A 22994-nucleotide genomic window follows, 5' to 3' on the forward strand; every position below is an offset into this window, starting at 1 on the left:
TAGAACCTAATTTTAAACATCTGCCTCATTAATATCTCATAATGTATAATATATAATTTTTGAATGTAAAATCTGATTTTGTAACTTTAGCTGTCAGAAAAATGTAGGGGAGTAAAAAATATTTGCTTCTGAAAGAGAAGAAGAAATTGGGAGTTAAAAAATGCTTTTAAAAGAAATCACAGCTAACTGCACCTATTATCCTTCTGTTATAGTGATATAGCATCTAAAAGTAATATTACTTACTACATCAAATACTGGAGAGTAAGGACAAATAAGGTAAAACATAATTGAATACTTAACTATTTATTGATTGGTAGTGCCAGTTTTGTCTATAAAACATACAGTATAAAATACAATCACAGTTAGATATAAATCAACCCCTCTCTTAAGCCCCTATAAAATAAAAATCAGATAAATACACAATAGAGTCATTATCACAAACCCATACAGCTGACAAAAAAGTATTATTGAAAGTTACTGAATGTTATTTCTTTGCTGCATGTCTGTCTATGGAAATATTCCACCAAAAAAAGGTTCATGTTACCATGAACTGACTTTGGAAACTTCAGTTCTTTTAACAGAACAGACATACAATATATTTCAAATTAAAATGAAATAACAATAAAATGGAACAGAAACACATTGAAAAACCAAGTAATAATGTGAAAGTTAGATTGAGGAACTTCCTTCTGGTAGCTTTTGCTTAAAAAATTTAAGTTATTGGTAATGGCCAACCAGGCACAGTGATGACATGAATGTGCAAAATATTATATTTAAAATTTTTTAAGAAAACTCTCTGGAATAAAACAGTGTAATTCCTACATTTCCCATTCTGCAAAGAGAGATGAAAAGAAAGAAATAAGAAATGAATAAAACAAGAAGAGAATTAATCACCTCATTCATGATTGTGTACATACATAATGCACATTTGGTCCCCATATTGCACAACACTGTAAACACTTCAATATACCATATCTATGCTAAGCCTGTTGTAGGCCTGTGTTTTTGGCTCCACTCGAGATAAGACAAAAGGCTCAGCATGTCGCTTTAGATGTGTGAATGTTGTTTTCATAGATTCTTCCATGAGGCCTCAATGGCACTGACATTACCTCTGCATTGTACTGATTCAGTTGTTGTACCGTATACCTCCCCGTTTTCATCTGTTACTTTCTCTCACTCTTACTCACACCCTTATCTGCGTGCGCACACACACACACACACACACACACACACACACACACTAAACGTTCAATTGCACCATTGCACTGTAAATCTATGAACCTCCTTTCTCCTCTTCTGCGCTTTGTGAGCTACAGTTATTCCACAGTCACAGACTTGGCCAAGTTTCTGGGAAAGTCAACCTGCAAAAAGAGAAAGCAGTTCGTTAGAGCAGATTACCTTTGATCAGGACTGTTTTAGTATAAAGGTAAACATGCACTTTCCTTTTATACTAGAACAAGCACACAATAACAAGCTAAGAAATGGTGGTTAAAAATAAAATGGTGCACCAGAGTATGGATCAGCTCTCACTGACCAGGTGGAAAGACTTTACACATGCCTCAACTGTGTAAACTATGTAAAGACATGATACCATTCCAAATTTGTGAGAGAGGTGTCTTTAAAGGCAAATGTGAAACCACAAGATTAACAGTATGTAAAACCAAGCCTTTCAAACGAAAGATATTGCCCAGACACACATCCAGCTAGTTTTGCTTACTAAGCTGGTCTCCTGAACTACTCTACAGTATGTTAATAATTAATTAACTTTAGGCAATAAATAGACTCCCAGAGTCCTGTGCTGCATGTAAATCAAAGTCTACTGAAATGTGGAAATTATACTTTGATATTTATAATTATTGTTAAAATAAAACATACTGGGGCATGATATACACAGACATACTGCACATTGCATGTAGTACACATCAGGCACCGCATGTATCTGAATGTTAGACTTAGCATAGACAATATTTACTGACCCTTTCATTCATCACGATCGAACATCAAAGTCATGTCCATCACAGTGAGTCAAGTAGTGTTTTCATAAAACGTAACCAATGACATTTGCATGACAATTGTAAGCCACGGTATCTCAATATGAAGATTGTGTCCTAATAAAACTACATAGAAAGGTAATCTAATATTCTAATATTTTTGTATGATCTGCCTTTTTTCTGGGGCTCAGATAAATAATGACATTAGCAGACAAAAAGCCTCACACATATCGTTGAGGTTTTGTTAGACCACTTACGTCATATCCTCGCAGGACAGCCAAGTGGAAGGATAAGAGCTGCAGGGGGATGACGCTGAGGATGCCCTGCAGACAGTCCACAGTATGTGGCAGCTCGATGGTCTGGTAGGCATCCTTAGTCATCTCAGGGTCATCCTGGCAACAAAGGATGATAGGCCGACCCTGAGAGAGAGAGAGAGTCACAAGCAAGGACATTAACATTAGTCAGTCAGTCAGTTCATTTAGTTACATTTGTTGCACTCAGGTATAATTTAAAGGTCATGTGTCCAGGTGTGTGTTTCAGTGCCCGCAGGCCTATTACATAAGAATGTGTTAATACAGGACCTACCGATCTAGCGGTGACTTGTTGCAGAGCATTCTGGCATTTGGTGTAGCAGGCATCTCTCATGATGATCATGATGACTGGCATGTCTTTGTCTATAAGAGCTAGAGGACCGTGCTTCAGCTCCCCAGCCAAGATGCCCTCTGAGTGCATGTAAGTGATCTCCTTGATTTTCTGCATTAGAATAACAAGAATAAAACTAGCTCAGTACATTATCCCAGATAATAACATAACACATACAATACAACAGGCATTACAACTATGTTATTTCATCTAATGTTTCTATTTTTTTCTCTCTATTTTATGTTATGTGATCTGCAGTTTTTTTACTTTGCCATATTCAACTCACCAGTGCCCCCTCTAGGCAGGTGGCGTAGTTGAAACCTCGACCCATGACCAGAAGAGACTTCTGCTGATACAGTTCATCTGCAATGGCCTTTATCTTCTGATCCAGGGCCAGCACCTTCTTTATCATCTCTAGGAGAGTAGGAGAATGTGGAGATATTATTGTAACAGTGAGTGCTTGAGTGCACTTTTTTTAAACAAATGATACAGAATTTTGTTAGCTTGATTTGTCAGTGGTGGTCGAACATGACTGAGAATCTGTCTGACTGCATTTTAACATGCTGTCTGCTTATGTTGAGGCCACAATGTGTTTGTGATTTACTGGTGTGTTTCTTTCACTGACCAGGTAGCACCCTGAAGCCGTTGATGATCTCCAGTCTTCTCGCCTGTAGGGAGAGCTTGTCCTCACTCAGCATCAGGCCAAACATGGTGAGGGCCACAAACTGACTGGTGTAGGCCTGGGTCACATACACAAGAAACACTATTATAACCATAGGCTGTGCTGAACAGTGTGACAACAGAGCCTATCTAGCAAATAGTTCTGTGTTATTAAGACATGAATTATATCATTAAAGGTGGATTTATTGATTGCTGTCAGGATGTAAAGAGAATTTCAAGAAATATTACAAAAAAGGCTTCTGAAATAAATTGCCTGCCGTATCTTTACTGCTGGACAACTTATATTTAGTTTGAAAAACATTTTTTATTATTTATAGAGCTGTTGCCAGATTTTGAAAAGATTTTATAACCTATGGGATGTGCAGTATAAACTATACCTTCGTGCTAGCCACTCCTATCTCAGGCCCAGCATTGACGTGGACTCCACAGTCTGTTTCTCTACAAATGGAGCTGCCCACAGTGTTGGTTATTCCAACTGTCAGAGCACCTTGGTTCTTGCAGTAGCGTAATGCCATCAGGGTGTCTGCTGTCTCTCCTGAGGGAGCAGAGGGAAAGAAAAGATATACTTACAATGCACAATTACAGCAAAATAAGGCCACAGCTGGAGGGGGGAAAAAAAGATGATGATGCTATCAACAGGTTTCACAGAGTACCGTACCATGTTTAGCAAGCTTAGCTTTAAAGCCAGTTCCATACTTGGAATTGTATGTCTGTCATCTGTCAAAAGGCCTTCATCTCAAATTAACATCCAAGAAAACTAAACCAGTGACTTTATGAGACAAAAATAAGAGCTCTGAAAGACTGTACGGACAGGACTTTTGTGTCTTTGTGTTGTGCTTTTACCTGATTGGCTGATGAAGAAGCAAACATCGTCTCTAAAAACAGGCGTGTTGCGGTCCAGGAAGTCGCTTGCCAGCTCCACCATGACAGGCAGCTCTGTCAGCTCCTCAAGGATCTGTCTGGTCTGAAAAGTTAGGGGACAACAAATGCAGCAATTTCACTACCACCACTTTCATCATCATCATCATCATCATCACTGTCCATACAAAGAGTCATTTAATGTTCTGAACTTTACTTTTACTAATCATAACTGTCTTAGATTGATAGCTCTACTCACAGCCAACGCAGCGTGGAAGCTTGTGCCGCAGCCAATCATGATTAGCCGTCTGCAACGCTTGATTTCTTTCAGGTGGTCCTTTAGCCCACCGAGAACCACTGAAGGAAAAGTGGAAATGTTATAGTTTCTGAGTTTCTAATAGACAATGGTAAGAAGGACACACAAACAAACAGGAGATCGTGCGTGTGTAGCCTAAATTCTTCCCTGCTAATAGTGATTCAAGGGATCAGGGACCTGTTCAGCTGCCTTACATATCCTTAAACACACTGAAGGCAGAGCAGGTTGTAAGATCACTGGTCACCTGTGTTGGTGTCGAAACAAATCCGGCCTCTCATAGTGTTGACGACAGAGTCTGGCTGCTCAAAGATCTCCTTCTGCATGAAGGCATCAAAGTTACCTACAAAGGGAGGAGCACTTTACACTTTCAGCCAGCAGAGGGTGAGCAAGTATAAGTCTACAAACTAGGCTTTATTGGAAGCACTACATGCATACAGCATGTGCTCAGTGTATTCAACTAGATTTATCTGATCACTTATGTGTTTCAAGAATTTCCTTATAAGCTAAACAACATGTCTAAAATAAGATTAAATAAAAGTAATGCATTGTCCTCATATCCAGCAGATAATAGAGATTTCTTTTTGAGCATTATTCAACCTTTCATGATCTGTTTCAGCTCCATCTGTAGGGTCTGGATGGCCCTCACTGGGTCTTCACCAGCCTGCCGGTTCATCCTATGGATGGAGAGTTTCCCATCGGTCACCAAAGCAATGTCATCGTCCTCCATGTACAACACCTTGTTGGTGTGTTCAATGATGGCACTGCAGGTAGAGATCAGATGGATACATGTGGTGAACTGATGATGATGTCCACAAGTCTGGTGTTTACAAAGTGTACTAAACCTGTTTCTATGGTCCCATATTGTATTCTCCATAAAACACGCAGACATCTATCTCACCTGGCATCAGATGCAAAGTAATACTCCACAGCCCTGCCATCCCCCACAGAGTTGATGGCATTGGAGCAGTCGGGACGATTATGGCTGTTCTTCTCCTGGAGTCCATCCTTGAAGTGAGCTACAGGGTCAAAAGTCAGAGGTCAAGGGTCAGAGGACACACAGTGACTTTAAATTACTGAAACAATCAAGACGTCACTTGAATTCTTCCCCTCAACTTCCAGATGTTGTTCCAGATGATGTCAGGTCACTGCTGTGGAAATGGGTTTGTTATGTCGTGAAACTGATGTGACTGGCCACTTACTAACTGAGGGGGGAAGGGAGGACCATCTCTTGAATTTACAATAACACTGGCATGACAAAGAGTCAACATGGTCTTATTCAGTAATTTTGCTATGGTAAGTTATATAATGTGTAAAGAACAAAGCACTAATAAAAAAAGTGTGATAATAGAGCCATTATAACCATTAAAGGACACACCCGGCTTTGTTCCCTCCTAGCCCCAAACCATCTCACTCTGCTCTGGACTTATGGAACCATAAATTTTAAGTAAACAGATAAGGCGGTCATACGCACAGTAAAGATGAACCTAAAACAAAACAAGCAGGACATTGCTAACAATAAATAATCATAAAGACAGATGCTGCCATTGTAACACAAGTATTTTGAAAGACCACAAGAGAAACTCTTCTATCTTAAACTCTGTCTCAGAGGCTGGGAACATTGCAGGAACTATCCAAATTAATGGACCACTACCCTCTATAACTACACTTGACAATTCCTAGCAACACAAACGGCTTTCTAAGAAAGTTTTTTTAACAGAATTATTGCACAATTAATAACAGAACCACAAAACAACTTCTGTTCTACAGTTAGCCAAGAGTGTCACTTTGATTGGGTCAATGTGGATTTGTTCAATAAATCAAATCAATAGTTAGAGCAACATTACGCTTTCTCCCTGGATTAGAATCCAGAGAGAGAAAATGCTCCCTTCCTAGGATACATGTTTTGAGGTTTTGTCTACTTTCTGCATATCTTGCCAAATCAGAAACAGTTGTAAGCTATGGCACATTTATTAATAACCACCAAAACAGTGAATTTATCCTACTTACAGGTACACCTGCATAGCCATGACCAGTTTTAGCGTATTCCTCTGTGCCAAAGAGCTCCATTGTTGCCCAAAAAACTATTTAAAACATATGAATGGGCCTCACCAGTGCCCTGGGTAACATGTTCATTCATTACACTAAACATAGGCACTGTAGTTTATTTTCAGTCAACACCATCCTGCTGCTGTAAATACTTGGCAGCGCAGCAGATCATCTGAAAATAGTCCACAACAAATATTTACTTCTGGCACCCTTTCAAGATTAACTACTTCGGTAGGAATGAATGGGCGTGGGGCTGAGAGCCACAGACAGGTTTGGGAAGTCAGAATTTATAGTTAGATGGAGAACGGCATTGTTGGTTGTTGTGTTTTAAATGTGTTTAAGTGGCGTAAGTAATACACGAAATGAAGGGGAAGGGGGGTCAAAATTTTTCTCAATTTTAAATTGATCATAAAAGATATATATATAAGATATTTTTCTACATAGCAATATAGGCTAGTTCTTGAACAGTGATGAATCAGAGTTGTTTAAAACACTATTACACATTGTGGGATAACTTCCTATTACAGTGGTGAATCTGGATCTAAGAAGTTTAATAAATTGAATATGCAAATGAATTATGAATTACATGTGGTTGATTTATCCAGGCTTTCTGTATGCTGCTGTGAATGTGTGTGCCTATAGTATGTCTGTGTGTGAGTGTGCATTTATGTAGAGAGTTAGGGTGCAGTGGAAGCGGATAATGGCAGACAGATAGAGGAACAGAGCTCACCACCGTTGTACTGGATGGTGATGTTTTCGGTCAACAGCTCATGCTCGCATCGCACCCCAATGAGCAATGGACTTCCTCTCCTGCCGGGACAAGAATGAAGCAGGGAGAAAAAAGGAGAGGATTAGGCTTTTTTAAACACACAGCAATGTCACATGTTGCTTTGTGAGGGTATGAATGTTGAGGTCACCTGAAATCCTATCCTACTGTATTATTCCAAACAAAACATGACTCCCCTGGCACTCCTCATTATCTTTCCTCTCTTTTCCTTCATCGATACATTTTTTCCTCCCTGTTCCCACCTCAGATTCAATCGCTGTAACATTAACTCATTTTGTACACAATCCTGAGGTTGAGTTTGTCCATGTGCAGAGAGGGACTCAGACATCTTCCCACTTATTCTTAATCTCTTTCTTAACTTACTAATCTTGAACATTAGACAGGTAAACTGATCCTCTACATCCCTGTAGGATTTGGTCACAGTTCCTGGACTGAGTCACTGCTTCCTCATTGGCCTCTGATTCCACGTGGTCTTCTCCTATTAGAGGCAGTGAAGGCGCAACCACATGTAGGTGTGACAGGTGAGGAAGGAGGGTCTGAGGAGAGGAGGAGCTATAATGACACCAACTCATTTCTTTCTCCGTCTGGATCCCTATTTTCTCTCAGCTTAGTCTTTCTCTGCTGCTTGGCTATGCTGACGTAAGTTGTTTCAAGGGGTGTGAGGCTTGAAAAGGGAGGCTTGCAGACAATACAATATTTACCCTGAGGGAGGGAGAGTCAGGAAGCAAAGGATGTCAGAAAACTAAAGGTTAAGTAAGTGAAAGACATGGTGTGTGTGAAAGATAGAGAGTGGAAGAACAATAGATAGAGACTGAGTTAAAAACAGAGGATCTGAGTCCTTCCCAGATCTTGATCCTTGACGACAAAGGGCAGGTGGTGAATAGCATCACTAGACAATTACAAACATTTCTCCATCCCTCTGTCCTGGGAGACAGTGCAATATGTGCAATATACTGATATCAGCAACCAGAATGTTTTTCTTCAAAAGCTACAATCACACAATAGACCAATGAGAATGCAAAGTTTCCTGACCTTAGCAGAAGGTACGCCAAGAAGCATCCTTGCCAGCTCTGGTACTGCCAGAAACCTGTTTGCTTAAACCACAAGTAACGGCCCACTTATCTCGCTTCATTTTGTTTCCCTTCTGCCCCCTCTTATTCTCTTACTCCCGTGCTCCACCAATCTCCCTTTCCCCTGATCCATGACGACTCACTGAACCAGGGAAGGTATAAAGTTAAATAAAATGATGAGAAGTGATTAAGCAGGAGTCTTTCTGGCACGGCCATTTCCCGGAGTCGAAACAGGAAACTCTCTACTCTCTCCGTTAATGAGTCACAGAGAAGCCGGCGTAGGGCCAGCAGCCCAGAGGCCAGAGGCCCAGGAGGGAGAGGGGGAACCTGAATTCAACCTATGCTCTGCTCCCCTACTCTGCCTGGGTCTTAAGACACAGATAAGATTCACAAGTGCAGGCAGACGTGAATTTACGCACATTAACACGTGCACTTGGAAAAACAGCACAAGTGATCGTGATCGTAGAGCAAAGCATGTTCCAGAGTCATAATATGCCACATGTAATGGATGTTAGCTAACATAAGCCACAATAATAGGCCACAATGACTAAATAAAAGGAGTTGCCTCAAATCATATTGGGGATTGCTTCATAGTGGAAATAGCAGGGTTGACTCATCTCCAATGAGTCTAGCTCACTGCACATATACTAGACCACCGTTTGAGGTGAAATGTCAGAACAGTCTGTGCATGTGTGCGTACCGACCTGGTGGACACAGCCTCTCCAGGGAAATGACGGCTTTTAAACACCAGAGCGAAGGCTCCCTCCTGAGACAGAAAGAAGGAGAGGAAACACAGGGTTTACTAGTTTGTCAAAAGACTGAAATACACGAATTTTAAAGTAGACTGTTAGGCAAGAGGAGAAACTATTTAAATTTAAATGTAAAGGTAAAGTTAGCCATGAATTCCTGAAAAGTATGTGACGTTCAGGAGAAACATTTTCTGAACACAAACAAATGTTTCTTCTGGCCCTGTGGGGTTTGGTAGTTGTGGTGGGGGTGAGTGTTGGGAGGTAGTGGGGTAGAGGCGGGGGGCGGGTTAAGAGAAATAAGACCTCTATTGTATAACATCAGCTGTGTTTCGAAAGCATCAACTGCGATGCTGCCTGTGGTGGTTAGAAGCAGAACTGGCTAGGAGAGTGTTTGTGTGTGATGTTGAAAGATCTGCATGGAGAGGGAGGCAAGGGGAGGGTGTCATGGTCATGAGGCAGTTAGTGGGTCTAACTATCTGGTTCCTATTACTCCAAATCCATCTATCTATCCATCCAATCTACTGAGGAGAGAGATCCCAATCCAACCAAAAGTGTGAAGCTCTGAAGCACTGAAGTCACACAAAAGAAAAAAACCTCACGTGAAAAAAAGTTTCTACGAGTGATGATGTCGCTTGTGACGCTGCTAGAGCGGTTGCTATAGAGACTGTTTTTGTGATGGTATACAGAGTTTTCATGGATGGGAAATTCAACCAGTTGCGCACAATTCAGAATGAGTGTGTGTATTTGTGTTTATGAACAGTCAATGACTTATACTAAGCTACTTGATGCTACCCTTCATAGACACCAGGAAGCTGGTTACAAAAATTTTGGTCTGATATCAAACAAAGATTAGCATGCTAACACTACCTGTGCTGCTATAAAGTGGGTTACTGTGTTTTTGGGGCATGGTGGTCGTCAGTGTCGTAAGTTGTGTGTTGCTGTGTGTAAACTGCTCACCAGCTGCTGAATAACCCTCTCAACCAAGGTGGAGAAGGTGATGCAGTCAGTCTCTCGGTTGTCATAAACATATTTGATCAATTTTGGGATCACCTCCGTGTCCGTCTCTGACTCAAACTCATATCCTTTGGTGATCTGAGGAAGGTGCGAGATACAGTTTACGTTAATATAAACATAATCACACTGAGGATATATACAGTCAACCTGCGGGATGCACCTGCGGCATGTTTTTTTTTTTCTTCTTTCTAACAAATGACATCTATATCTTTCACTGGCGGCTTCTCATCAAGCGCTTAAAGCTGGTGACAGTGAAATGTGCTGTTAATTGTCACCATTGTATATTAAGAGGGTTTATTAACTGCTGTAAACACTAGGAGGGATGTACAAATATCAGATTAATTCATATCAAACATAAACAAAACCTTCTGCATGTGGCTGATCAAAGGAAGCATCCAGCGTCGCACTTGTATCATTGTTGCGTGTAAACATCTACCTACTCAATTAAATGAAAATGTCGTCAACTGATCAGGTTAGCTCTTTAATTCTTTATTTGTTCAAGTGATGATATTATGTTGCATGGGCAAATGAAGTAATTTCACACTGAATGTTTAATGTGCAACAATCAACTGTGAACAGACTTCACTGGTAGTGCGAGCTGAAATTTGTGCTATTTTAACAACAACAACAAAACATTATTTCAGATTTTAATAATTAGATTTTCTCCCTCCATCAACAAAAAATATATTCCCTCAATACTAAACAACCTCCATGCTTTTATAACATGAAAGTTGTGTGGTAAGTTGGTATATTCCAGTCATGAAGAATAATGTGGCATTACTTCTTAGTTAATTAGTAATGCTGAATAATATTGTCCCCACAGATAGCTCTAGAGATGACAGCTAGAGGGAATAAAAACATAAATATTCAGATTTTTTAGTCCCTTCCAATTTCTGAAAAAACGTTGTCCACCTGCATAAATTATTTCAAAATAAATCATGTAAATAAATATATATGCGGGCCTACTCCGCTTTTGAAATAATTTACACAAACACAACACTTTTTGAAGGTTTTGTTTATGTCCCCCTGACCAGTTATACTACTTTAAGTGGGAATTTGGGAAAGGTTAACGGTTTAATTTATCCTGATACCTTTGCTTACGTTTCCCACATTCCATCTCTGTAGCAGTGAGTGTGTCTAGTGCAGTGGTGGACGAAGTATTTTACTTAATTAAAAGTACTAATACAACACTCTAAAAGTACTCTGTTACAAGTCTGTTACAAGTACTGCATTTACAACGTCGCATTAGTAAACGTATGAGTATAATCAGAAAAATGTACAGAAAAAAGTATTAACAATAAAAGTACTCAATGCAGAAAAATGTCACCTGCAATGAATTGTTTTTGTTTTACTTAAATAATAAAAATAATTGGCAATTTAATTTTCTGTCAACTGACAAATCGTTTCAGCTGTACTTGTGTAAACGGTTGGGTAGTTTAATTTATAACGAAACAACATATTTGATAAATTCTTTGTGTGTTAAAAGCTAAATTTGCAAAGTAACTACTAAAGAAAAAGAAATAGTAAGTGGCATGAAAAGAAAATACTGAAGCGCCGGTACCTCAAATTTGTACTTAACTGCAGTACTTACTGCAGTAAATGTATATAGTTACTGTCCACCACTGGTCTAGTGACTTGTGACTACTAGGAACATAGGCTAGTTCAGTGACAGATGCCTTGTAAGTAACTGTGTCTACCCATCAATAGAATTTGAAGTTTAAAAAACTGTTTAATGCCTCAAGTGAATAACTTCAGCCAGATCCATAGCTTGCCAGCTATTGTTACATTGATCAGTAACATCTGGAAAAAATTACATGTTCACAATAGGAATTCCTGATAATAAAATACCTTACCAGGTACTTCTTCAGCTCTTTGTAGTTGGTGATGATGCCATTGTGGATGACGACAAACTCTGAGAAAAGGCAGCGAGAGTGAACAGATTAAGCAAAGGGGCTAAAGATCAAAAACTAATCTTTGTGAAGTCATAATAAGACTTATCATGAGAAGACTTGTGGTCTTTCCTGATTAAACTCATTTAGATTCACACTTACATACGTCTGAGGTCCAAACAAACGAATAAAAGAGCAACCTGCCACACCTATAGATGCTAATAATATGTTCTGTGCGGAATGGCAGGTTGTTGTTATTCAAAGAAAAAGAAAAATTGATCCACGAGGGGATATTCTTTGTCACAGTTGCACACTTGTCAAGGCATAAGGAATGGAAATAGTAATAAAAGGTAGACAGATAAATAGTATATAAATATAAGAGTATAAATATAAAATATAAGAAGAATATAAAGGAGTGTGGGTATGTACAATATTTACATTATTAGAGAATTGTTATGGTGAGCATTTACTTTATTATTACTTTACTATTTATCTATCTACCTTTTATTACTATTTCTATTCCTTATGCCTTGACATGTGTGCGATTGTGACAAAGAATTTCCCCTCGGGAAGCAATAAAGTATTTCTGATTCTGATTCTGATTCAACGATGGATATTAACGCGAGTAGGCAAAGCAGTGGATTTAGCAGAAACTGAATAACGGGTTACAAACAAACAAGATGATGAGTTATCGTATGATAATCAAGTAATAATAGGCCTATTCTATAATACACTAATAAACTATACAATAATACAACTATAGGTTGGTAGCACAGTTTTTCTTTTTTTTTCTCTGTGATATGGACTCTCACACTTTGGACTTCAATAAGCATACAAGCCTTGGTGTAAAGCCAAGGAACAGTACTGACACACCCATAAAGGCACACTAGCAAAGAGAGTGTGTAAATGTATATGGCTTCTTAACCTTTCACTTTAATGCTCAGGCAAGATGTATTCATCCTAACAGGATGACAATGAAGTGATTCAAAATGTGAGAAAAACATCAGAATTGATCTTGATTTTTCCTTTCTTTCCCCATATTATCAAATGAAGCCACACATTACTCTGAGAACCTGAAACAGCCATTTATATTGAGGTTCCTATTCTAAATTGCACTGTATTTGTGAGTATGCATGAAAGTACATTAGCACGTATTACCATTATTCTTGTCCGAGCGATGAGGGTGGCTGTTGACAGGGCTCGGCTCTCCGTGTGTGGCCCAGCGAGTGTGAGCGATGCCAAAGTGTGTGCACAGCTCCTCGTCCAGTTTCAGTGAGTCTTGCTCTGAACAAGCAAAACACAACACCTATCCCGTTACTCACATGAACAGAATGCAGGGGATTTTAAAGACAGAAAAATGCAAAAGTGCTAGGAACAGGGCTTTTGATTTTATGACAATTTCTTCAAAATGAGGTTTAAAAAATGCATTATGATTTTCAAATAACTCTAACCAACTGAAAGCTTTTACTTTAACGGTACAGATAGGAAATATGAAATATGAATGAAATGTGCATAAACCTACTGTATAGCTCATCTTCCAGAGCCTTGACCTTCCCCTTCTTCTTGATCAAGCAGAGAGTGTTGTTGTTGTTGCCGTCAGTGGTGGTCTTCGGGCCATCCACGGCGATACCTGAAAACACACAGGGAGGGAATGAAATAGATACTTTCATAGAGTGGTAAGAAAGGCACACAGATTCAAATACTTTCATATATTAGCAATGCAAGGTCAGAATCAACATCATCAAGAGGCAGATGGGTAGGTTATCTGAGTTGATAGTGACCGAGGATGTAATATGCTGGTATCTGTGGTATAGTTATTGTGGGTGTGTGTGTAGGAGATGGTGTTTGACAGCCATGAAAGGACCTCTTAGTTGCGTGTCTTCATCCTGCTCAAATAGGATGAATAAACACAGTGTGTGCGCGTGCGTGTGTGTGTGTGTGTGTGTGTGTGTGTGTGTGTGTGTGTGTGTGTGTGTGTGTGTGTGTGTGTGTGTGTGTGTGTGTGTGAACATTATTAAATATCCAGGTGGCAGGGTGTTGTTAGTTAGAAGTCACTGGAGCTTCTTAAAGAGGTGGTATTATGGTATTTGGCTTTTTCCCTCTCCTGTTTTGAGTTATATATCTTTTTTGTGCATGCAACAGGTTTGCAAAGTGAAAAAGCCCGAAGTCCACCCCAAAGGGAGTTCCATTCTCCCACAGAAAACTCTGCTCTGAACTGCCTGAAAACAGCCCGTTTGTAGTCCAGCCTTTACTTCTTGTGATGTCACAATGAAAATACATGTCATAATGCTTGCTGAGGGACTAGTACGACCCGCCCTCAAAAACACCAGTGGAAAAACAGTGAGCTGCAGCACACCTCTCCTCTCCCTTCCAAACACTAGCTACCCTCCAGGCAGTCAATGGACATAAAGTTGTTACTGTGATGTAGAGACAGAGCTCAGTTAAAACTTTATGGATGAAAGATACATTTGTTACAGATTAATAACTCACCACTCTGAAACTCTTGCTCCAGTCCAAATTGCCAACCTGGTCAGCAACATGTAGCCTACAGCTGAATTGAAGCTGTTTACGTCTTTTCGCTGACCTGCCCTTCTCTGCTTCTGATTGGCTAGTAGTCCTTAACTAGAAACTTCACATGTGCAACTCCCAACAAAGATCATTTAGAGACAACAGTATCACTCCATAGCTAAAAGTAAGCCTTCAACACACAGGGTGAAAAGAGGAGCTGCAGCAATGTGCAGTATGACCAAAAATATGGTGTTTTCTGAAAATTAAACCATGTAAACCTGTTCTGGTACAACCCCTAAATAGGATTTTGAACCTGAAAATGAGCATAATACCATCTCTTTAAGGTGTAGTAGTGGCTAAAATATTTTATTCTTACACGCAGTGTTTCTGTTTGGATACTCTATTATTAGAAGGCACGCCTGCATGTCACCCGCCTCGCTCTGCCCAGTAGTTGTTGGTGTTAGCTGTTATACCAGTCATTCTACATAATTACCAAGAATTTATATTAAATGTCAAGAATCACATGTAAAGCAGGAAGTAGTTGAATGCTGTCAAATGTTGGTATTATTAAGAACAGGATATGCAGGTGCTGCATGGTGTGTGTGTGTGTGTGTGTGTGTGTGTGAACACCATGAAGCCAAGTGTCTTACCTGCTGAATCGTACCCTCTGTACTCCAGTCTCTGCAGTCCCTTCACCAGCGTCTCAAATATCTCCTTTCTGGTGCGAGGCACTCGGTAATTCAGGTAGGCAAAGATCCCTTTAAGAGAGGGAGAAAAGAGAAACAGAACTAGAATCCTCTAAGATGATTGAATCTGTGAGTCTACACAACTACCAAGAGCACAGCGGCATCTTTTGAGCCATGGAAGAACATGGCTGATCAATGGGGTCAACTCCTAAATTCTTGAATTTTGTTTACTGTCTATAATCTTCACCTAACACTTGTGATGAAAAAGGACAACAACTTTCAACGAGCTGGATAAGAAACCAGAAATACCTGCCTGTGTGTGTGTGTGTGTGTGTGTGTGTGTGTGTGTGTGTGTGTGTGTCTGTGTGTCTGTGTGTCTGTGTGTATAGGAATGTTCCGGACAGCTCTGCTCCAGCAGGCACACAGCTGGCCATTGATGGACGCACATTGCGCGCAGTGTTGGCGCGGCCAGGTCGGCAGGCTGCTGTAAACTCCCACAGCGCTGGCCTCTTCCTTAAAGACAGGAGTTCTGTAAAAGATTTACCTTCGGCTGTAAACGGCCCTGTTGGGGAGCGCGACATGTGAGGCTGTCAAAAGGTGCGACGTGCCCTGATGGTCCCAACATAGGGTGTTGGGGCGGATCTATATGTATATCTATGTCACCTCATTAACATAAGATAAGCCCAACTATTTGCATCATAATTTTTGACAGTAGCTGATAGCCTCTCATGTAGTCCAACCCCGTGAGTGAAAACACTGACACGTAGCAGGAATCCACACAGATCAGACAACAGATACGTTTATCCAACTGTTGCAGTTCAGAATTAATATTTTCATTTCCACTAAAACTTTAACAACACCGCGATAAGTACATGAGACCAATTGTAGGATATGATAACTTTTGAAGTTCAGCGCTTTATAGCTTGGTTTATGTGCATGACTTCGGTACTATAGCACTGCGCACCAGAGGAGCCGTCAACGCAATGCTCGTGCGCAATAAGCAAAATCCCTTCCAACAAGTTAAAAAGAATCGTAACTCGATAAAATATTACTTACCACACATGGTTCAAGCTTTGCCGGCGTTGATGACGACCTTTCTGTGAGAAAACGACTTGTAGCTTCCCGGTTGGAGTGATGCTTCTGCCTCTCTGGTGTTAAATCCAGAGCGACTGCACACTCCCACTATTCATTTAAACTGTGTTTCCTGGAGAGGCGGCTCCACCTCCTCTGACAGCTCCCTTGGGCGGACAACACGGCCCTGCTACAGCTATGCACCACTTCATCTGTCATAGATGGATAGGCGGCAATTAACTCAATTAGGCTATTTTGTCAACGACTTTCAAAGAGACACAAAACGATAAATGGTTCACCCCTTGGATCTGTCAAACAAGTTTGCCATATGCTAAGCACATAACCTGTCAGTGATTTCTTTCTTTGATCATTTAATTGATGAAGGTTTGGTCTTGACTTCTTTGCACCAACATGATCCATTCACTAAGCTGTGAATGTAAAGAGTAAAAAGGAAACAGATTCTTAGCAGGCATCTTGACAATGAGGAAGATCATGATTCATTTCTTGTGCTTAGGGAAAAAATCTGCAGACATGTTGGTCTCTTCTGTTCCCCCCTTTCTAATAAATCAGTTTCCTTGTGACTCTGAATTATCTAACAAGGCATGAATGAGCTACAAAGAGGGAACTAACTGCTAATTAATCAAGTGACTTCCTCATTCAAGGTGGCCACCATTCCTGGACAAATCCCACCGGTTCATTAACAAGGTGTGAAACAACTTCTTGTATCAAGTCCCAGAGCTGTTGGTTCATTGTGGTTGTCTCTTTGTTGGTCAATGTATTCAAAATGTACTGGCCCAGATGGCAAAGCTACCAACCATACATTCCCATGTTTGGCAATCCTGTACTTTGCAGTAGTTCCACCTCCCACTATAAGGATACTGGTTTGGATTTTGGTAGGAAGCTCTATAGAAAGTTATCCAAAATGATGTGAATGCCCTATAGAAGTGTAAGAAGTGGCTTAGGTCACGCGGTCAGTTCTTGATTCAGTGTTATTTAGGAGCTACTTGTTACTATATTCAAGTTAACTCAAAAGACTTGCGCCACATCTCTGTACATACCTATGTCAGGAAGAGCTGCTCAGTTTTGTGCCATCCACTCAAAGGGAATAATGTCAAAACTCTTGCATTGAAACCTGTTATTTTTTGGTTGAAGCTGACACAAGTTACTGTAAATCTGTTTTTCCAAGGAACCTGCAGATTCCTTACAGTGGGAGATTACAAATTCTTCAACACAGGCGGAGTGTTTTGAATTGTAACATAAAAATAAAATTTACATTTAAATCAATAATAAAAATGTTTCTCCTACTGCTGATGATAATCTGACATATTTTGAAACTAGATTTGTGAAAGAGAGCAAGATTATACATTCATTTATATTTATATGTTTAGTCATAGAAGAGACAGCTTGAAACAGAAACTGATCAGAGATTTATTACATTATTATACAACTACAGAAACTGAAGGACTCTTGCACTATGTGATATAGAAAAATTGCAGTTTGATAGAAGTCCCAGGGAAAAGATACACTCAGATGAGTTGTAACAACAGTGATGACAGACTTGTGAAATGCTAGGTCATTTATACATCAAATAAGCATTTAACAGAGAACTATTGATTTGACAAATGACTGGATGAAGAAGATGTATTTGTTATTTATTCAGAAATGTCATTCACGCAGCTGTTTCAGCACTTGTGTTAACAGGTTACTAAACCAAAAGCCCGACTGAAGCAACTTTCTAGTACTGGCATTATGCAATTACTGTAACAAGTATCACGTTTTCCCTGTGCGAAGGTCTTGCCAGAGCTCAGATCTGATGCCAGAGACAATAAAAGTAATAATAAATCACAGATACTACTGACTTGGGCAGTCCTGTGGATGTGTGTGAGGTTTATCTGGATTTATTGCATGTGTTTCATTGTGCATTTACAGAAGACAGATACTGGGGGAGTGGGGGATTAAATTTTTGTACAAAATATGGTTTTATAGTCTATTTAAACTACTTGGACAACTTAGAATCTCAATTGGGTGGATACCAACAGGTATTGAGTAGACAGAAGGACACAGAGAGTGTGTAAGACAGCGTATGCACAGAAAGACCTATAAAAACGACAAAGACAGGCACAAAATCATAAAAGTATGAAATGGTTGCTCGTGTGTTCTCTCTGACCACATCTCTGTCCACGTCTCTGCTTGAGGAATGTGTTAGCATCTCGCCAAGTCACACGCCTCACCTCTCTTTGTACAAACCTCATCAGCCCATGTGTGAACATGATGAAGGAGAACAGAGATGGACCATTTTACAAGAGGCTTATTGTGAGTGTATGGGAACATTTTATTTCACATTTGTTTTGAAACCTTTCCCAGCCCTATCCCTTAGAACTGCTACACAAAACTCCATACAATAAATGTTTATTTTAATATCAGTGTTACCCTGTGTTTGTGCATATATCTTGCCATGTATTTGAATGTCTTTACTGTAGACGCAAATCATTAAGGAAATGTTTCCTGATGCTGACCTGAAACCATGCACAACTCTATGATTTTACATGTGAACATCTTTCTTTGTCTTGTAGTTTGACAAATGCCCAGGTGTGCTGTGGATGTGCGTGAGTGAGAACCAGTGACACAAGCCAAAAAACCACATTCCTCACCAGGCTTAAGGGATTAATAAGTGTAATTACGTGTGCACCATGACTTTGTTATCCAATGAGGTCCACCCCAAGGATCAAAGGTTCCTTAACTACTATATAATCCTAAACAAGCACTGAGCATGAGCATTTAACAAATCAACGACTGGATGAGGCAGACTTTTCTTCTGTTAAACAAAGATAAAAAACTGAAGTCATTGTTTTTGGAGCCAATGAAGATCGTTCAAAAGTTAGCACTCAGCTTCAATTGGCAAACCAAGCCAGAAATCTTGGTGCAGTCATGGACTTGAACCTGATTTTTAACAGCTACATTAAGACGATTACAAAGTCAGCCTACTGTCACCTGAAGAATATAGCAAGGATTAAAGGTCCCAGCAGGATTTGATAAAACTTGTTCATGCATATATCTTCAGTCGCCTCGACTACTCAAACGGTGTCTTTACAGGTCTCCCTAAAAAATCAATCAGACAGCTGCAGCTGATTCAGAACGCTGCTGCTTGAGTCCTCACTAAGACCAAAAAAAGTAAATCACATCACTCCAGTTCCGAGTTCTTTGACTGGCTTCCTGTCTGTTAAAAAAATTATTTTAAAATACTGTTGTGGGTTTATATAAAGCACTGATCGGTTTATGGCAAAAGTACATTTCTGATCTTCTGCTACGTTATGAACCATCTAGACCTCTAGAGTCGTCTGGGACAGATCTGCTTTCTCTGCTTGTCTCCAGATTTGAAACTAAACATGAAGAAGCAGCGTTCAGTTTTTATGCACCATTTATTTGGAACAAACTCCCAGAAAACTGCAGATTACTATTGTACTATACTGTTACCGTAACTTTTACTGTCCTGTTTTATCTTGTATTTATGTATTTAACTCTTTTTTGATTTTTATTCAAATATCTTTTTAAATTTTCCTATGTTGCTTTTATGTTCAGTGTAAAGCACTTTGAATTGCCTTGTTGATGAAATGTGTTGTAAAAATAAACTTGGTGTTAGAAAATGAAGGGCAAACAGTGAAATATTGCCACAGCTAATCAAAGTACTTCAGGGAGTTCAACATTCTTATTCATCATCACTTTTATCTGTTGACACTTTAACCCTATATTTCTGTTGTCTAGTTTCTTGGTAATTCATCTTTTTTAAATGTCACATATATGGAATACCAAGTTATTATGTAGTTGCAGTGACAGCGTCAGATATATTTGTAAGGACATACCATGATAAACTACTAAGCTCACAAGAATCTTCATAGACAAGAATGACAGGGTAATAAGATCTGACAATGACATCACATAGAAACAAATAAACATCTATCCAAATATTTTCCATTCACCAATAAAAACAACTGTAAAACATAGCAAGTGTAATATGCACAAACTGGTTGTTGGCAACAATTGTTGGATATACATGAGGATGGAGACACCTTAATCTTTGGCTAGATTCCATTAGGAAAAATTGCAGCATGGACAACCTAATTTAGATAATATAATATTACGTACTTTGGTCGACTGCACATCAAGTGCCTTGGGTATTAATATCATCCCTTAATATTAATCCCTTATAGCGATACACCCAGGAAATGAATCCTCTCACACACATGTTTCACTTTCAAGCACACACACACACAAACACACACACACACACACACACACACACACACACACAGAGGCAGTATTAAAAGGGTTCTAGTATTTTCTCTTTAAGCACTATCAGTGGCTCTCTGGGTGTGTGTAGTTTCCAAATGACTGTTCATGGTCTGAGTGCATCAACCGGATGTGGCTCTAGTGAATTGAGCACCTCCAGCTGACTGTTAAGACCTTGTTGTAGGAGATCTCCTCTTCCACATCTGCTTCATGTTAGGCCCTGGGGGCCAGTACAGGAGGACCCAACAATACAATCGGTTTCTCTGTCTCTCTCTCTCTTTCTCAGTGGGGGGTGGCAGGAAAATGCCTGATGGACAGCACAGAGACACACAGCCTGATGGCCAGAGGCTGGGAACTGGGTTATAGAAAACAGGTCAACATTTTTATCCATTGATTTTTACATTGACAATATAAAAAAAACAATGAGCAAAAACAAAACAGTGCAGTACAAAAAGGTAATCTGTCTCCTCATACATTACATACATAACAAAAATAAGAAGCAAAAAAACATACAGGTTCATTTTGTAGTAGTAGATCAGTTTCAGATCAGCAGGAAGGAGGCTCAAGATAAGAGGTAGAGCTCAGGAAAGCAGAAATGGGTCAAATGAGACTTATTTGCCTCCGACTTGAGAAAATATTCAAATAGCATTTATTCTATGTCCTGCTCAGACTCTTGCATCCCCTATGTACATTCACCTACATGCCATAGCTGTAGAAAGATAGCTAGATAACAGAGACATTTTTTGAAGGGGCACTTCATGTCAAAATTGACAAGGTACAGCAGTTTGTTATTGCATAACATATGCACACAGATTTAATTTGTATTTTAATAGCTGTAACACTTTAATCCTGTCCCCAGGTAGCGGCCATGACTGATATTTAGTTTCACAGAATACAGTACCCGAAGACAACCATCAGCTTTGCTTAGGTCCCTGTGTCCCCCACTGCCCCACTCCCAAGCTCCTCTCAGCTTGGCGGGTTCACCTCCGGGCCAGCTCACTGTGAATCAGCCCCAGATGTGGTTCTGGGGTCAGATGGCGTAGCATACGACACAGGGAATCCACCAAGCAGCCCCTTAAAATCCAATGTCATGTTTGGCACCAGCTGTCTGTGTCATTGTGTGAATAATTCGATTGCCACAGTAGTCATCACTATGGTTGGTGACGCTTGTTACACAAACAAGTTGTGAGTTTAATGGATAAGAAATATTCTACATGAAGCTATAAACCAAATGTAATTCCAAAAAGTCAGGGCAACTGTGTTGAGTGTAACTTCCTCTTTATTTTCTCCATAGATTAGGATGTAACATATCATGTGTATATGTAAAAAACACAAAAGAAACGCGTGCTTTGTGTCATATGAGCCTTAAAAATTGTTTATTGCCACAGGTAATTTCTCTGTGTAGGTCAGGTGTCAGAAGTCCAATATCTGTTGCTATGTAGTCTGTTTATGAACGCACGCACTCGAGAGCTGGTGAGAGAATTGTGCAGCATATTCCTGAAGTCATTCTGACATAGAGTGCTTCAACCACTCCTACATATATTGGATGGAAGTTTACACAATCTCCCTCAAAGGGCAAATTTAGTCTTAATCACGTTTTAGCAATATGACCAACACACATAAACTTCACTGGAGCAAGCGGATCTTAAAGAAATGTTGTGGTTCCTCGTAAACTGGTGCTGTTTCCTATTTGTGTCTCCACATCACTGTAGTTTGGCCAGACTGGCAAGTCAAAGTTTGTCATAGGGGTGTGAGGAATTAAAATATAGTCTGTGGACTGAAAGTCATTGTTTTGAGGTTGTTACAGAAGGAATTTGGCTAGACTATATTTTTTCAAAATATAGATGAGTAAGTTAATGTGTTGTGTCAGATTGTGGAGAACTGGTATTTTGGTGCGTGATCACTCTGGCAGGGTGGTGCTTGCCATTGCACATCTGTGAGTGAGGTAAATTACTTGGGGGAGGGAGGGGGAGGGGGGGGGGGGGGGTTGCAACCACGTCATGCTGGACCCAGAGAGAGAGCCATCTGTATTATGTCATAGCTGCCGGGACACTCCACCCTTTGCTTTCTATTTCCCCGTTTGCCTCTTTGCCTCACTCCCACACTGTTTCTTTTGCTTTACTGCTATGTGTTATAGAATGGATGTTTGTTTTTTTTTGGTTCAGGGTTACTGACACAGTCATCGCTGCCCAGTTGTTTATGTGCCATGTTGCATCGCTTTAACAGAAAAATGTGACCCAAGACTGAATATCTCCGTCTGTATTTGTACTTTGACCCAACCTTTACAGCAAATGTCTTTTTTTCTGCCTTTCATCTTGTGCCTGTCTCCATCATTTCATTGACACTAATGATTGTTAAGCCACTAATGACTCCAGCTTTTGACTGACAGCTCTCCGTCT

General features: G+C 39.9%; 1 protein-coding gene and 1 long non-coding RNA gene across 2 annotated transcripts; one reads left to right on the plus strand and one right to left on the minus strand.

Moving 5' to 3' along the window:
* Positions 1 to 287: 287 nt before the first annotated feature.
* gfpt2 (glutamine-fructose-6-phosphate transaminase 2) lies at positions 288 to 16397 on the minus strand. Its single transcript, XM_046029739.1, has 19 exons — positions 16294 to 16397; positions 15202 to 15309; positions 13566 to 13673; positions 13202 to 13327; positions 12008 to 12066; positions 10098 to 10232; positions 9096 to 9157; positions 7265 to 7344; positions 5387 to 5504; positions 5086 to 5249; positions 4733 to 4828; positions 4432 to 4529; positions 4158 to 4278; positions 3692 to 3849; positions 3259 to 3373; positions 2920 to 3047; positions 2577 to 2744; positions 2249 to 2410; positions 288 to 1361 (listed from the first exon to the last, which is right to left on the minus strand). The coding sequence occupies exons 1-19, from the start codon at positions 16298 to 16300 to the stop codon at positions 1317 to 1319; spliced, it is 2058 nt and encodes a 685-aa protein (XP_045885695.1). The 5' UTR covers positions 16301 to 16397; the 3' UTR covers positions 288 to 1316.
* Positions 2597 to 6902, plus strand: LOC123957151. The gene is made up of 5 exons (XR_006821746.1): positions 2597 to 2723; positions 2935 to 3085; positions 3262 to 3344; positions 5105 to 5255; positions 5374 to 6902. It is a non-coding gene; the product is annotated as an uncharacterized LOC123957151 (long non-coding RNA).
* Positions 16398 to 22994: the final 6597 nt, after the last annotated feature.

Source organism: Micropterus dolomieu, linkage group LG19 (genome assembly GCF_021292245.1).
Source record: "Micropterus dolomieu isolate WLL.071019.BEF.003 ecotype Adirondacks linkage group LG19, ASM2129224v1, whole genome shotgun sequence".
NCBI lineage: Eukaryota > Metazoa > Chordata > Actinopteri > Centrarchiformes > Centrarchidae > Micropterus > Micropterus dolomieu.